This window comes from Mizuhopecten yessoensis, unplaced genomic scaffold (genome assembly GCF_002113885.1).
Source record: "Mizuhopecten yessoensis strain PY_sf001 unplaced genomic scaffold, ASM211388v2 scaffold11145, whole genome shotgun sequence".
NCBI lineage: Eukaryota > Metazoa > Mollusca > Bivalvia > Pectinida > Pectinidae > Mizuhopecten > Mizuhopecten yessoensis.
This window is the reverse complement of record NW_018408902.1, coordinates 3,283,867-3,300,205: the sequence shown is the minus strand read 5'-3', so window position 1 is coordinate 3,300,205 and position 16,339 is coordinate 3,283,867. Positions and strand designations below refer to the sequence as shown.

Here is a 16,339-nt window from a genome sequence, read left to right as displayed (position 1 = left end):
ATCGATGTTTGGGATGGAATTTATATACCCGTTGTTGGTTTGAGTAAAGCATAAGAATTTAATCTGGTATAATAAGCCAATCAACTTCTTCATTGGATGCTGTACTGGGACGATTTAATTTCATTTATCTGAATCTAAGTTAATTCCGTGATATAGTGGATAAATAGTTGCTTGCATTAAAACATAAATAAGTTTAGTCGGGTTTTTACAAGTATCCAATCGACATTATATGCTTCCATTACAAATTTGCGTGGTGTGTTGTTTATCCTCCAACATTTATCCGCATTTTAACCCGAATCGTAAAGGTGACAAGGTCAAGGTTGTCAAAAAGACCGAAAAAACCCATCAGAAGAACGACATCTAGTGGCTGTGCTCTTATTAATAATTACGAAAGGAAGCTAAAAAGGTTGAAATTTTATTATTTTTAAACATAACAACAAAAAAAAATGTCTGACGGGCTTGTGTAACGTTGGACATTAGTTACACATGCGTTTCGTTTCGGTTTATGATATAGTTTCGGAAACTACTTTCGGTTTCCATAGATCCAACACGTGTTTGGTCCCTTAAGATTCACTATCGAGTTTTCACTTTGAAATTGTATACTAAAATGATATCAAGGGCAGTTCCGATGATTCTTAATCAAAACTTCATAATAATAGAATACACTGTTCAATGACACATGGCCCGTTTAGAGGTAGTCCAACTGCCAACTACACATACGGTAATATTCATTAGTTTTAATGCAATATTGAGGACCTGAACTATTTTTAGGAACATGGAAGGCCTATTAAGGGAATGATTCAACAGAAGTTTCCCATGACAACATATATTTGTAACAACACTAAAAAATATATATGATATTCCAACATTTCGTTTCAGCAAACTTTATTGTATAATCATAAAAATATATAATGCAAACAGATTAGATAATAGGTAAAAGTTAATATAAATCTTCCCAATATTACCACACATGTCAACAAATGTCTTATTCTTGATTTTACACATCAAGTACCAAAGGTGTACATGTTTGGAGAACTTAGCTTTCAGTCAACTCCTGAAAAATTCTAAGTGTCTGGCATCATTTTATAGTAAATATTGAAAATTTTCACTCTAAGCTGTGACATAAAATCTTACTAGCCCTGATTGGGCATGGACCTAGTGGAATTGTACACCTATTAGTACTAATATTAATACCCGGCCTCCTCTGGCCCGGCCGGCGACGCAATATATAAAAAAAAATCTCTCGTCGTCAGAAAGCTATTGTTATCTCGGCTAATACACATATCACCTTCAAAATTTATAAATTAAATAAAAATAACCTGTCTGTCACAATTTCATTTATGGTAACCATGCAGGATGTTTATTCTAAAATGTTTATCTGGTATACAGTCGATAATATGTGGACATGTTCACTATCACATTGAGCTATAAATATAATTTGCTTTGAGTGAGATCAGCCACCATTTATTACTTACATTGTATGTGTATGTACATTGGCCATTTGCCAAGAGTGGTCATTATGTGTCAAAATGTGTGTCTGTTCTAAAGTTCCACCTGCCCATGATCTATATTTTGGAAGCATTCATATGTAACATTATTGATTATCTATTGATACTTTACGACAAGTCTTATATAATAGAGATTTACAGTGAACTGTTATGACGTAGGTATTTATAATTATACTTACCACTACCACTGAAATGGGAACTCATGACATACATGTACACGGAGTGTTGCGCATGTGCAGATCAATAGTATAAAGAGCCAATTGAAATTCTGAAAAATAATTTGTAAATACATGTACAAATAAAGGCAGTATAGTCAGTTGTTAAATGAAATCCTTCTATGGCAATTGGTATTCTGAGAATTACGTTGTATACCGAAGGCAGTTATCTAATGTTTAATTTTAGACTCCTGTCATTATCGGTAATACATGTACATATATTGTTTATATATACACAATGAATATCGAAGATAAAATGTCATATCAATCATTTGACCAGTACAAAGATATGACGATATGACACATGACATCAATCATTAACTTTAAATTTTGGTCAGCAGAAAAATATCTACCATAAAAACAGTTGGCACCCAACATTGTCTAATTAAAATACATAATAAACAACTTTTGAACAAACTTGCAGTGAAGTATTTCCAAACCCCTTTAATTTTTAGCTCATCTATTCGAAGAATAGGGGGGCTATAGCAGTACCCACGGCGTCGCCGTCCGACTTGGTTCAAGTTTTTGGGCAAGCTGTGTTTTGGTGTTTAACTCGACTTTTAATTAAATTTACATTGTAATATGGTTACAGCAATTGCTAGGAGGTTCCTTAGCAACAAATTGGACCACATTTGCTCATTATTGGTCCGAAACACAAGTCTTCTGGAATTGGTTTAAGTTTTTGGGCAAGTTCTACATTGGTGTACAAGGGGTAAAAGAAAGGAACGCACATTTGCTTCCAGGATGGCCCTAGGGTCTGGACCCAGCCTTGGAGACTTAACCCCTGGGTCATAACTTTGAAATGGTTGAGATCCCCACCCCAAAACTATATATACAGATGTTGGGCAAAAAGAGACAAATGCAATCATGATATTAGAATTGATCCTGGGGTTTGGCCACAACCCTAGGGACCTAGTTTCTGAGTCACAGCTTGGAAACAGTTGAGATCCCCACCCAATAAACATACAAAAAATTGCTGGGCATAAAAAAATCAAATACATATATGCTACAAGGATTGGCCTTGGGGTCTAGCATATTCCCTTGGGTCTCATTTGGAGAATATTTTGCCATGATTGCTTAGATATCCAGGTGAGCAATACAGGCCCTCTGGGCCTCTTGTAATTATAATAGATACAGTAATTATTGAACACGCTGTAATTGTAAACTAATAGATACAGTAATTATAAAAGATTTAATAAACATAGTCATACTGTTGTTCTAAGACATACAGTTATTGTTAGGTACAGTATTTAACAATTATTATAAAAGATACAAAGAAATTGTAATATATATAATAAAATTACAGCAATAAAAATTACAGTAATCATAATTGATAAAGTCATTTATCAGTAATTATAATAAACACATTCATTACAATAGATACAGTAATCATAAGATACAAAAATTAAACAGTTATATTATAACAAAGTAATTATACCCTGGTAATACAACAGCAACTTTAATAGATACATTGATTACAGTGTATTTATAATATATATATATATATAAACAGTTATATTATAACAAAGTAATCATACCCTGGTAATACAACAGCAACTTTAATAGATACATTGATTACAATTTATTCATAATGAATATATATATAAACAGTTGTTTTGATAAAGTTATAAAATAGTTATTATTAGAACAGATGTATATATAGTAATTAGAATAGATCCATTCATTAGCTATAATAATATATCTAGCAAATTTGATGTAATATATTAGAGTAAATATTGATGATATTAAAGTTCCCAGAGACCAAGCCATTTTAGTGGTGATCAGTTTTACTTGTTATGATGCTGTATATCCATGTTCACTGTTTCATTATTTTATTGTTATTTTCAGATGTTGGAACATGCAGACATCAAACACACAGTTATTCAGTGATTCTGCCAATGTAGTTTGCGGCCATACCTAGAAATATGTTGCGCGATACTGAAACAGCCAGTCTTGAAGATCTGAAAAAGTTAACACAGCTACTGAAGACAGCCATAGAGACAAGAGACACTGAGTCAGCCCTGAAATATACAGAACTTTTGGCCACTAATAAGATTACATGTACTGTAACGGTACAGTCTCTATCAGGAGACGTGAAAGAGCAGGAATTCTGGTAAATAGAACATCTGGCTATAAATGAAAATAATAATTTTTGGTCGAATTTTTTGTGACTTTCGAAAAACCTATTTTAGGTAGAAGTTTTTTGGTGTATGCTTGTTGAGTGAACAGAACAGCCATCTCCAAAGGAGGGTTAGTGGTATCCAACGTAACAATTATGACATCATATGAATGACGATGTCACCACATGGACTATAGCATTCCATGATATGAGTGCCTCCTGAACTTAGTAGAATTATTTGCTGGTAATGCCTTGGAGATTTAAATATAGTTCAGCGTTATGTAAGCCATTTGCACAAGGTTAGGCCCAGCTGAATATGACTAATTACTAAAATTGTTTTTTAAAGGACTTATGCTCACTCATAAAAAGTAAGATTTAGATTACACTTTTTATTGGCCAATTCAAGATGTTTTTCTAAATTCATTAATGCTTATTTTGAGATAAATTTGTTAAGATGTACGATAAGTTATATTTTCAATTCATGCTTAGATATTTTGATAAAACATCATCAATTACTCATGACAGTTTGCAGGTCATTTTCTTTGAATGAACGTTGCAGTTTGAGGTTATGTACTCTTACCTACTTACTTACTGCCTATTACGCCCGGTGGCGTTTAGGGCAGCAACGAAGTTCCTCCACACCTGTCGATCCTTTGCTAAATGCTCGATAGTTCCTCAGTTGTGATCCATGTCACTGAGCTCTGTTTCTACCTTGGGACGCCATGTGGTTTTGGGGCAACCTCTCTTCCATTTACCTTCAGGAGTCCAGTGTACTGCAACCTTTGTGATGGAGTCACCTTCCCTCCTTAGCACATGTCCAATCCACCTCCAGCGTCTCGTCCTGATGATGTCTCTCATACTCTCCTTGTTCCACTGTCTCATCAGTTCATCATTGGAGATTACTCTTGGTCAGAAAATCTTCAGAATTTTCCTCAGTCTGGTGGTGTGAAATGTTGACAAATTCGACAAGTCTTCCTCTGTCATCCGCCAACATTCAGAACCATATAAAAGTGTTGATAGCACAAAACTCTGGTATATACTCAACTTGGTTCTGGTGCTATAGGGACCGCAGAACCAAATGATTTTCCATAGACGATAGTGTTAACGTTTACCACTGTCCTGGTTAAATGGGGTTATCCACACTGGTTCACCTGACCTCATTTTGAAGAATATCATCTCACACAACTTTAAATAAAATATTTAAAAAATTCTGCCTATTTGAACTCTTTTTTTATGGGGGCCGCCATCTTGTATTGAATTCAGCACCAAGAATCGACCATAATTTACAACAAATTACACACTTAATAAACTCACCCAGACAAAACCAGACTTGAAAAATTTTAATATTTTTTTTTATGCATATTACATCTATATATATTGCTCAACCCACACATACAACTTTTGAAACTTCTGCCACCTAAATATCCAACCAGCAGGCCCCAAGGCATTCACCTTCCTATTAAATCTTCTGCCCAAAAGGGAAAAACCCACAATCTATTTTTGATTTGTTTCCATGGTCCCTATACTGTGCTGATTTCCACACTTCTCTCAGGCTTATGAAGACAAATCTGGCCTTGTTCAATCTGTTAGCGATGTCCTTGCTAGCTCCTCCATCCTTGTTGATTGTGCTACCTAGATAGGTGAATGTATCTGTGCTCGTGAGGTCAGTATCCCCTACACGTACTGGTGATGGTGCTTGCACATTGAGAGTCATTACTTCAGTCTTCCTTTGGTTGATCTTGAGTCCAACTTGTTGACTGAAGTTGTTGAGTCGGGTTATCTTCCCCTGGATGTGTTGGTATGAATGAGACATTGGAGCAATGTCGTCTGCAATATCCAGATCCTCTAGCACTGAGAAGGGTGTCCAACGTGTTCCTCTGGGTACGTCTTCCGTTGTCCTCCTCATGACTCAGTCTATGACCATGTTAAACAGGATCGAGGACATGGCACACCCTTGCCGCACTCCAGTCTTGACTTCGAGGCTGAGGTCGCTGTTTCCAACATTTCATGTGAAGAAGGTATAAAAACTTCTGATGACATTAACCATCTTAAGTAGTACCTCATACGTACGCATGATTCCCTAGAGGCTGTCTCGATGAATACTGTCAAAGGCTTTCTCAAAATCAATGAAGTTTATATAGAGTTGTCTTTGCCATTCTGAACACTGCTCGATGATATTTCTGAGTGCAAATATTTGGTCAGTACATCCTCTTCCCTTTCTAAATCCAGCCTGTTCCTTCCTCAGCAGCGTGTCTATTCCATCTGTTGTCCGCCTTACAATGATTTTGCACAATATCTTGTTGGGTATAGAAAGTAAGTTTATTCCACGCCAGTTGTTACAGTGGTATAGCGATCCCTTCTTTGGTATTTTGAGGTTATGTATAAAATAAGATAATTACCAAACACTTAGCATGTCATGTATAAGACCTCCACAGAAATATTTTAGTGCGGCGCATGGCTGTGAGCCGTGGGTTGCATGTTTCAGTTACGTAGAGATGTAACATGTCAACAAGTTCCTTTTATGTGTTCATCAGCACGTTATAATGATGTAGTATATCAACCATGTATTTACACACTTATTGGTGTTGCTGTACGAAATGTTAAATTCAAAATTTGTGGATGAAAGGAAACATTGACTTTTAAAATGGTATAAGTGAGCAGTGGGTACAGTGCCCAGTGTATTGGGCCTGGGTGATACCCTGTACTCTCTGAGGTTAGTCCGGAGTGATTGTACAAGTATAAATATATTTTGTATAGATGTTCTTGTTTTGCAGTATCAAAATTCACGTGGAAGATAAGGATAACAGCGGTGGAATTATCTCCCTTTTGGTCAGACATGCAGACACCATTCTTGACCTTAAGAACAAGGTATTTGTTTCACCGCCATCGCATTAGGTTATAGGTACACTCGTTATAGAGTGAACTTCAAATCCAACAATTGGATAAATTCATAATTTTTCTCTCTCGATATAACTGAAAAAAAATTGGGGTCATACGAGTTGTTCAATTTAACATCTTTTCCATTTATATTGGTACTATGTTGGACGTTTCCATTTATATTGGTACTATGTTTGATGTTTCCATTTATATTGGTACTATGTTTGATGTTTCCATTTATATTGGTACTATGTTTGATGTTTCCATTTATATTGGTACTATGTTTGACGTTTCCATTTATATTGGTACTATGTTGGACGTTTCCATTTATATTGGTACTATGTTGGACGTTTGCATTTTAATTTTTACACTTGTTACATGACTATACATGTATGTGTATTTTCTCAATTACAGTATGTTTGGTATATTGTAATTAAAAATATATAAATATATAAGAATGCATCAATAAGGAGGTTTTATTTTCAGCCAATAAGGAATCAGGAAGTTTTATGTTCAACCAATAAGGAATCAGGAGGTTTTATTTTCAGCCAATAAGGAATCAGGAGGTTTTATTTTCAGCAAATAAGGCATTAAGACATTTTATTTACAGTCAATAAGGCACCAGGAGGTTTTATTTTCAGCCAATAAAGCATTAAGACATTTTATTTACAGTCAATAAGGCACCAGGAGGTTTTGTTTACAATCAATAAGGCACCAGAAGGTTTTTGTTTACAGTCAATAAGACATAAGGAGGTTTTAATTGCAGTCAATGAGCCACCAGAAGGTTTTATTTATAGTGACTAAGGCACCAAAAGGTTTATTTACAGTCAATAAGGCATAATAAGGTTTTATTTGCAGTCAATAAGGCACCAGAAAGTTTTATTTACAGTGAATAAGGCATCAGGAGTTTTTATATACGATCAATAAGGCATCAGGAGGTTTTATTTACAGTCAATAAGGCATCATGAGGTTTTGAATAAGTCAATAAGGCATCAGGAGGTTTTATTTGCAGTCAATAAGGCATCAGGTGGTTTTATTTACAGTCAATAAGGCACCAGGAGTTTTATTTACAGTCAATAAGGCATCATGAGGTTTTGAATACAGTCAATAAGGCATCAGGAGGTTTTATTTACAGTCAATAAGGCATCATGAGGTTTTGAATACAGTCAATAAGGCATCAGGAGGTTTTATTTACAGTCAATAAGGCATCATGAGGTTTTGAATACAGTCAATAAGGCATCAGGAGGTTTTATTTACAGTCAATAAGGCATCATGAGGTTTTGAATACAGTCAATAAGGCATCAGGAGGTTTTATTTACAGTCAATAAGGCATCATGAGGTTTTGAATACAGTCAATAAGGCATCAGGAGGTTTTATTTACAGTCAATAAGGCATCATGAGGTTTTGAATACAGTCAATAAGGCATCAGGAGGTTTTATTTACAGTCAATAAGGCATCATGAGGTTTTGAATACAGTCAATAAGGCATCAGGAGGTTTTATTTGCAATCAATAAGGCATCAGGTGGTTTTATTTACAGTCAATAAGGCACCAGGAGTTTTATTTACAGTCAATAAGGCATCAGGAGGTTTTATTAACAGTCAATAAGGCATCAGGAGGTTTTATTAACAGTCAATAAGGCATCAGGAGGTTTTATTTACAGTCAATAAGGCATCAAAAGGTTTTATATACAATCAATAAGGCACCAGGAGGTTTATTTGGTCAAAAAGGCACCAGAAAGATTTTATTTACAGTCAATAAGGCATCATGAGGTTTTTATATGCGATCAATAAGGCATCAGGAGGTTTTATTTACAGTCAATAAGGCATCATGAGGTTTTGAATAAGTCAATAAAGCATCAGGAGGTTTTATTTGCAGTCAATAAGGCATCAGGTGGTTTTATTTACAGTCAATAAGGCACCAGGAGTTTTATTTACAGTCAATAAGGCATCATGAGGTTTTGAATACAGTCAATAAGGCATCAGGAGGTTTTATTTGCAATCAATAAGGCATCAGGTGGTTTTATTTACAGTCAATAAGGCACCAGGAGTTTTATTTACAGTCAATAAGGCATCAGGAGGTTTTATTTTCAATCAATAAGGCATCAGGTGGTTTTATTTACAGTCAATAAGGTACCAGGAAGTTTTATTTAGTCAATAAGGCATCATGAGGTTTTTTTTACTGACAATAAGGCACCAGAAGGTTTTATTTGCAGTCAATAAGGCACCAGAAGGTTTTATTTACAGTCAATAAGGCATTATGAGGTTTTGAATACAGTCAATAAGGCATCAGGAGGTTTTATTTGCAATCAATAAGGCATCAGGTGGTTTTATTTACAGCCAATAAGGCACCAGGAGTTTTATTTACAGTCAATAAGGCATCAAAAGGTTTTGAATACAGTCAATAAGGCATCAGGAGGTTTTATTTGCAGTCAATAAAGCATCAGGAGGTTTTATTTACAGTCAATAAGGCATCAGGAGGTTTTGAATACAGTCAATAAGGCATCAGGAGGTTTTATTTGCAATAAATCAGGCATCAGGTGGTTTTATTTACAGTCAATAAGGCACCAGGAGTTTTATTTACAGTCAATAAGGCATCAAAAGGTTTTGAATACAGTCAATAAGGCATCAGGAGGTTTTATTTGCTGTCAATAAAGCATCAGGAGGTTTTATTGACAGTCAATAAGGCATCAGGAGGTTTTATTAACAGTCAATAAGGCATCAGGAGGTTTTAAATACAGTCAATAAGGCATCAGGAGGTTTTATATACAGTCAATAAGGCACCAGGAGGTTTATTTGGTCAAAAAGGCACCAGAAAGATTTATATGGAGTCAATAAGGTACCAGGAAGTTTTATTTAGTCAATAAGGCATCATGAGGTTTTGTTTACTGACAATAAGGCACCAGAAGGTTTTACTTACAGTCAATAAGGCACCAGAAGGTTTTATTTACAGTCAATAAGGCACCAGAAGTTTTTATTTACAGTCAATAAAGCACCAGGAGGTTTTAGTTACATTCAATAAGGCACCAGGTGGTTTTAGTTACAGTCAATAAGGCACCAGGTGGTTTTAGTTACAGTCAATAAGGCATCAGGCAGTTATATTTACAGTCAATAAGGCACCAGGAGGTTTTAGTTACAGTCAATAAGGCACCAGGAGGTTTTATTTAGTCAATAAGGCACCAGTAGGTTTTTGTTACAGCCAATAAGGCACTAGGAGGTTTTATTTACAGTCAATAAAGCACCAGGAGGTTTTAGTTACAGTCAATAAGGCATCAGGCTGTTTTATTTACAGTCAATAAGGCACCAGGAGGTTTTAGTTACATTCAATAAGGCATCAGGCGGTTTTATTTACAGTCAATAAGGCACCAGGAGGTTTTAGTTACATTCAATAAGGCATCAGGAGGTTTTATTTACTGTCAATAAGGCATCAGGAGGTTTATTTACAGTACAAAGGTTAAAAGGGTAAAAAATCCATTTAATGACCTATAATTAGTTACCGTGTTCATATCCTCACGAGAATCATCTTTGTTCAAATCATCTAGCTGTCATCATGTGATGCACTAGGTGGCATCAATAACATGTTTCAAAGATCTTTACGAAAAGTATTTTCCAACGTTTTATATACCAACCCATGTTTTTAATGGAAATTAGGGCATGAGCAATGTCACATGACTTCTTGCGTTACCGAAGGTATTTCCCAACGTTATCACGTAGGCCGTCGAGATTTTAGACACGTGACATTAGAAGGCGGGGCTATCTAAAAACGTAAAGTAAAACAGAGTAAGTTTGAAAAAATATGATTTTAGTGATTGTATTGGTTGTTTGAGGCATGTAATTTATGTTCATCTTGTGCATTAAGAATAGATCTTTCGATCCATGTGCGACATGTGTGTGAAAGTGACAATTTGTTTGTAAAAAATCAGTTTGAAGAGCGACCCAGGCGTGGGTCGCTTATTTCCCGCATATTAAAGAGGGCCGGAGTTCTGACGTTAATCGACGACAGACCAATATAAAAAAGTTGATAAAACGTCAGAATAATTCGGACTAGTGACAATGTGACAAATTAAAAAGTCATTCCAATATGTCACAGTACCTTACTCCTTTTCCAGGAAAATGTTCCTCATGGCTTGTAACTCCGGCGGCTTAGTCATGTTGTCCTCATCATCAGTGTCGGTGTTCGACACTCAAGGGGCTGATCATCTGTGACAAACCCAGCCTTTTAGAAAATGTTTAAGGTGCATTTTGGTCATTGTTTTAAATGTTCTCAAATAGAATATTTTTGTTATTGTGTTGAATTTTACCAAATAGAATATATTGGTCATTATGTTGAATTTTATCAAACAGAATAAATTGGTCATTGCATTGAATGTTATTGAACAGAACATACTGAATTAAGCTGCTATAAACTTCAATAGGTCCTAGAATACTATGATATACATGTATACATGGGTAAATACCGTACACCAGCAAACTTTTGTCTTGTCAAATATTCTCCCTTCACAGGTAAAATCCATGTTTGCCCAGTGTTGATTTAGCCTGTCACCCTTGTACAACACAAGCTGCTTCCTACCGTCTCGGCTAGGGAGACTTTCTCTTTAGCTCATTCGGTAGAGCATAAGATTGGTAAACCAGAGGTCAAGGTTCAACTCCTAGCGGAGGCTTTGAAAAATAATGACCTCTGTTACATGTGTGTAACATTGTAATCATTATTACATTCTACTTTATAAAGTATGCTGTGTACTGATGATATTCATGATAAATTTGCTATCAATATGATAGGTGAAAAAGGTAAAGTTTTACTGCGGCAAATTTGTTCTAGTTTACATACTGATAATGTTAGATAAAATATTAGATATCGAGTGATGTGGATATTTTGATCAAAGTTTAGAGTGACTCAAATCATGTCATCAGAATGTCCCATCAGTATAGGTAAAAAGTGACTTGGTATATTTGAGGTACATAAGGCATTGTGTGGATTTTATTGAGCAGCATATCACCTTCAGTCAAACTACTGAAAAATAAATGTCAGAAGACATTCACGTTACAGCACATATAACAGCCATAGAAATGACTTTTCCCCCATGAAGTTAATGTATTGAATTTTCTCAAACAGCAGTGAATTGATTTCTTCTCAAACAACATACCAGGTATCTGTTTTGAATTTTCTCATGCAAGAGATTGTGTTTAATTTTGTTTGTTTGTTTGAGTGGTTTTACGTCCGCTTCACTGCCTAGTGGTTCCGTTATCCAGCTGACGAGTGTTTAATTTTCCAAAACGTAATTGTTGTAGAGAAACATGGTTCTTCGATTCCCCGAAATTAGTATTGTTTAATGAGGGCAAAGACAGAGTAAAACAAAGTTAATGAAGGGAAACAAAGAATCATGTTTCCCTACCACAAGGGCAAATACTCAGGTTTATCATATCAAAATGGGACAAGTGACACAGCAATTCAGATAATCAGGCTTTCATACTTTTCTAGACGTCTGTTTCAGTCTGATCTCAGGTGTGTTGCCTCTTTACCTTTTTATAGAGAGGCCCTGTAAGGGAAATTAGGACCATGCAGGGAAACTCGAACTTGTGAAGATACTGTAACTGGAGGTTTTATTTCCTCGTCAAATGATTTATATACTCCAATCACACATACTGTTATAAAGATGAGGTGTAACAATATATTTAATTGACCATTGTGCAAAATTTTCTTAAAAATGCAGAAACCAGTTGTGTTTAACTTTCTCAAACAGGAAATATTGGGCATTGTGTTGAATTTTCTCAAATGATCTCTTGGTCTTTGTGCTGAACTTTCTCAAAAACCATATACAATAGCTGACACATAAATTACCTACGTATATAAAATTGTTTTGTTGTGTATGTCTTTTTCTGAATAAGTATCATTATTATTATTATTCTCAAAAAGCAAATTTGTAACGATCACTTTGCTAAATTTTCGTAAATATAATATTGAACTAAGTCAAAGATAGATTAATTGTGTCAGCTGTATTGTAAGTTTGGTCTTGTAATCAGGCTTGCTATCTAGAAAATCAGCATTGTTCACTTTACAATGTGTATAATATGTTGATTTGGTCATATATGAAACAAGCTGAAACAAGTTACAAGTACAGTTTTATAATGTCTTTGAACTTAAACTTGTGTTAATTTTGGAGTTGCTTCCCTTTAGCTGTGCCTTATAAGGACAGAAAAAAGGACAGTTCTTGGAAGTCTCACTTGGCAATAAATCAGCATTTTTTTGAGTGACTGTTATTATTTGTCCCTTTTTTATGACAAAATGAGTAGGAGTTGTTGATTGTGGATCAGTCTGAGGCCAGGTTGTAGTCATTGTTGGTGGTTACGATGTTTGGGACCTTGACAACTCGTATACTTAGAAAGTACTTGTCAGTGCAAGTTGAATTTTTCTGAGGATGTGTCACCGGGCATGTAGACTTTTTTGAGACATGTTTATTGCGTATTACATATATCTATCAAAGTCTGTGTAATCCAGACCCGCCATAATATGTGTTGCCCATGTCCATAAATATTTCAATCAATTTATCAACTTGAAGTATGTACACATTCAAGGTATTATCAATAACTTGAATGCGTATATACATATTTCAGGGTGTCAAGATCAAAGTCGTCGTAACTATCTATAGAACATTATCTAACACTGTCGCTAATTCCATATGATTGTGGTTGACCTTTTTCAAGTTTCTTTTGTAGATTCTTCTTGGTCCTTAGATTTGCAAAGGTCATTATGAACTATGAAACTGATTGGAAAAACAAGATGGTCAACAGGTGGCCATATTGTATTTTGACAATTAAAGTTGTTATTGCTATTTCTCAAGAAAGGCCAGTTTGAATGATCTTTCTCAGATTTCCTATGTAAGTTTCCCTTTGTCTTTATTTGTGCATGAAGAAGATGACAGCCAGGTTGCCATGTTGGATTTGGATAGTTATAAGTTTGTAATTGTTATTTCGCAGAAAGTCTTTGAGAGATCTTTCTGAAATTTCATGTGATTCTTTAATCTTGTATGTATAAGTTTGAGACTAATTGTGTCGCCTGCAACGCAAGGCGACAAATAGGTATTACTTTGTTGGCATCGTCCGAAACAAGGTTTCCGTGCGATTACTTGAGTTCCCTTGGGTTGATTGAACTCAAACTTAATACACATATTGCATACCAATATAGCTTGAACAAGTTCGCTTTTCAAAAGTTCATGTGCATTTTTGGTGGAGTTGTGTCCCTTTTATTGTCAAAAAAGGGCATCAGTGTAGTAAATGCAAGAACTTTTTTTTATTTTTTAATCAATTTCTTTTAAATTTTGTACGGTAATGCTAGATGCAATAATGTTCAACATATGTTACAGGTTTTTCTGTCGAGAATCAACTTTCTGCATTTTGGCATATCTGTTTACGCGATAACTCAAGCCAAAACACTTTTCTCACCAAAAGCGCTGAGCAGGCGACACATCCACTCCCGTGGAATTCTTGTTACAAGAATAAAATGACTGCCAGGAGATCATCTTTAAATTTGACAGTTAAGGTTCAGATAAATTAGAAAGTCCTCATTTTCAGCTTGATTGGAACAAGATGGACACTTGACCAACATCTTGAATTTGACAGTTGAACTTTGATATAAATATTTCTCAGACGATAAAATAATATCTTTGTCAAATTTCATAAGAAATTAAGAAGGATTTTCCTGTTCCATAGTTTAACATTATTTTGAGCTTCAAGCTGCTTGATCAGAAGAAAAATCTGGCTGCCAGAAACAAACAAAAAATCAAGGTCGTTTTACACAATTACTATTTAGAATACTGCATTAATTTTTTTTTATTAAAAAAGTTACCACAAAATTTATATATTACTATACTTTTAACATGACTCAATCCAACAAAAAAAAGAAAAAAAAAGAATTTGCATAGATCTGATTTGATTGCAAATAAATAATTATTTAATCTATTTGCATAGATCTAATGAATATTGATATTATAATAGAGGGCACCAAGATTCTTTTGTGACCCTTTTTTCTCTCACTTGTTGTTTGTTTGACAGAGTCTCCCAATTAAGGTACACTCGTGTTCACTTGACTTCAGAGGTTGCGAGGATATTTAAACCCAAACAAAACAAGCAGGCAGACCACACAGGCATTTCCGGCTGGCAAAGTGTATATTTAACATGCTGTCAAATTTCATGAAATTTCTCTTTAACTTAACACAGATTTTCTTAAAAGTTTCTGGATTTCAACACCTCGTAAAATATACTGACGAATAAATTGACTGTAAACATTTATTGCCCTCGTGGTAGGGAAATATCATTCCTTGTTTTCCAAAGATTAATCATGGTTAAAAGAGGGGAAAAAATATTATTTTTCCCTACTGCATGGGCAATTGATATTTTATTCTGTCAAAATAGACCAATAACACAACAGTGAAGGTGTTTAGACTTCTGTTATCGGCCGCTTCTGTCTCTCGGAACTCAGGTGTGGTACTCCTTGTTCAATTCTCTAGGGTTTGGAAGTATAACTGGGAAAACTTGAGCCTGTGAGGGGAACATGATGTTTTATTTCCCCAATGTGTGATCTATAAAATCAATACAGCCAGCTAATATATATATAGAAAAAATAAAATTTAACGACCGACAAAAAACTAGCTGCTTTTACCCTTCGCAGGGCTCTTCAGGTTTATTTCAAAAGAGCAACTTTGTAACGTTACAATAACATGTCATCACACTACAATAGTAACGTGACGTCACGAAGTACACAAGATTGGTGGACAAACTAGTGCAAAATTTTACTGTGGCCTGTTGAGACTTGGTTTTAATATTTTGATTGATTGGTCTTCTTTCTTTTCTCTTAGAATAGTGACTGATGAAAATAATTGATACAAAGGTAATACATTAAATTTATCTCCGGCACATTCATGAATATGTTTGTTAACATGTAGATTTCGTAAAGATTCAGTTCTAGTTTGTTGTCTATGTACAGTCGTGCGTGTTCTGAGTTCATTGCCGGTTTGACCCATGTAGAAATCACCACATTTAGAACAAAATATTGCATAAATTGCATTTTTAGGTCACCTGAGCTTTGCTCAAGTGACCTATTCTAATCGCTTTTCGTCCGTCGTCCGTCGTCCGTCCTGCGTCGTGCGTAAACTTTTACATTTTCAACTTCTTCTCAAGAACCAGTGGATGGATTTTTTTCAAACTTGGTCAGAATCATCCTTGGTAGATGAGGCTTCAAAATTGTAAAATTGGGATTCCTACCTCAACCCCTGGGGCCAGGGCGGGGCCCCAAAGGGAAAATTAAATCAATATTTCAAAAATCTTCTTCTCCAGACTCAGAGGTACTACAGTGATTTTCTCTATGTGGAAAGAAAGATCATCAGGGGCTTTACTTAAATTGTAAATTTCAGGACCCCCGAGCTATCCGTTCTCCCTTGGGGAGGGGGTAAAGTTTACTATAGTTTATATAGGGAAATAACACTTTTGGGTATATTTTGACAACTTTCTGTAGGAAATTATTTTTACTTGGTGAGAATTATCCTTGGAGGTAGATGGTTTCAAATTGTAAAATTGAGATTCCTACCCCGACCCCTGGGGCCAGGGCGGGGCCCCAAAGGGAAAATTAA

The 16,339-nt window shown here is 35.3% G+C and overlaps 1 protein-coding gene across 1 annotated transcript in view; it reads left to right on the top strand.

Moving 5' to 3' along the window:
* Positions 1–306: 306 nt before the first annotated feature.
* The window catches only part of LOC110466754 (ranBP-type and C3HC4-type zinc finger-containing protein 1-like), a 134,552-nt gene continuing 118,519 nt past the window's right edge, over positions 307–16,339 (top strand). Inside the window, exons 1-3 of the mRNA XM_021523481.1 lie at positions 307–406; positions 3,572–3,836; positions 6,617–6,710. Of these exons, the coding sequence (XP_021379156.1) occupies positions 3,649–3,836; positions 6,617–6,710 (282 nt within the window). The 5' untranslated portion in view covers positions 307–406; positions 3,572–3,648. The remainder of the gene's footprint in view (positions 407–3,571; positions 3,837–6,616; positions 6,711–16,339) is intronic.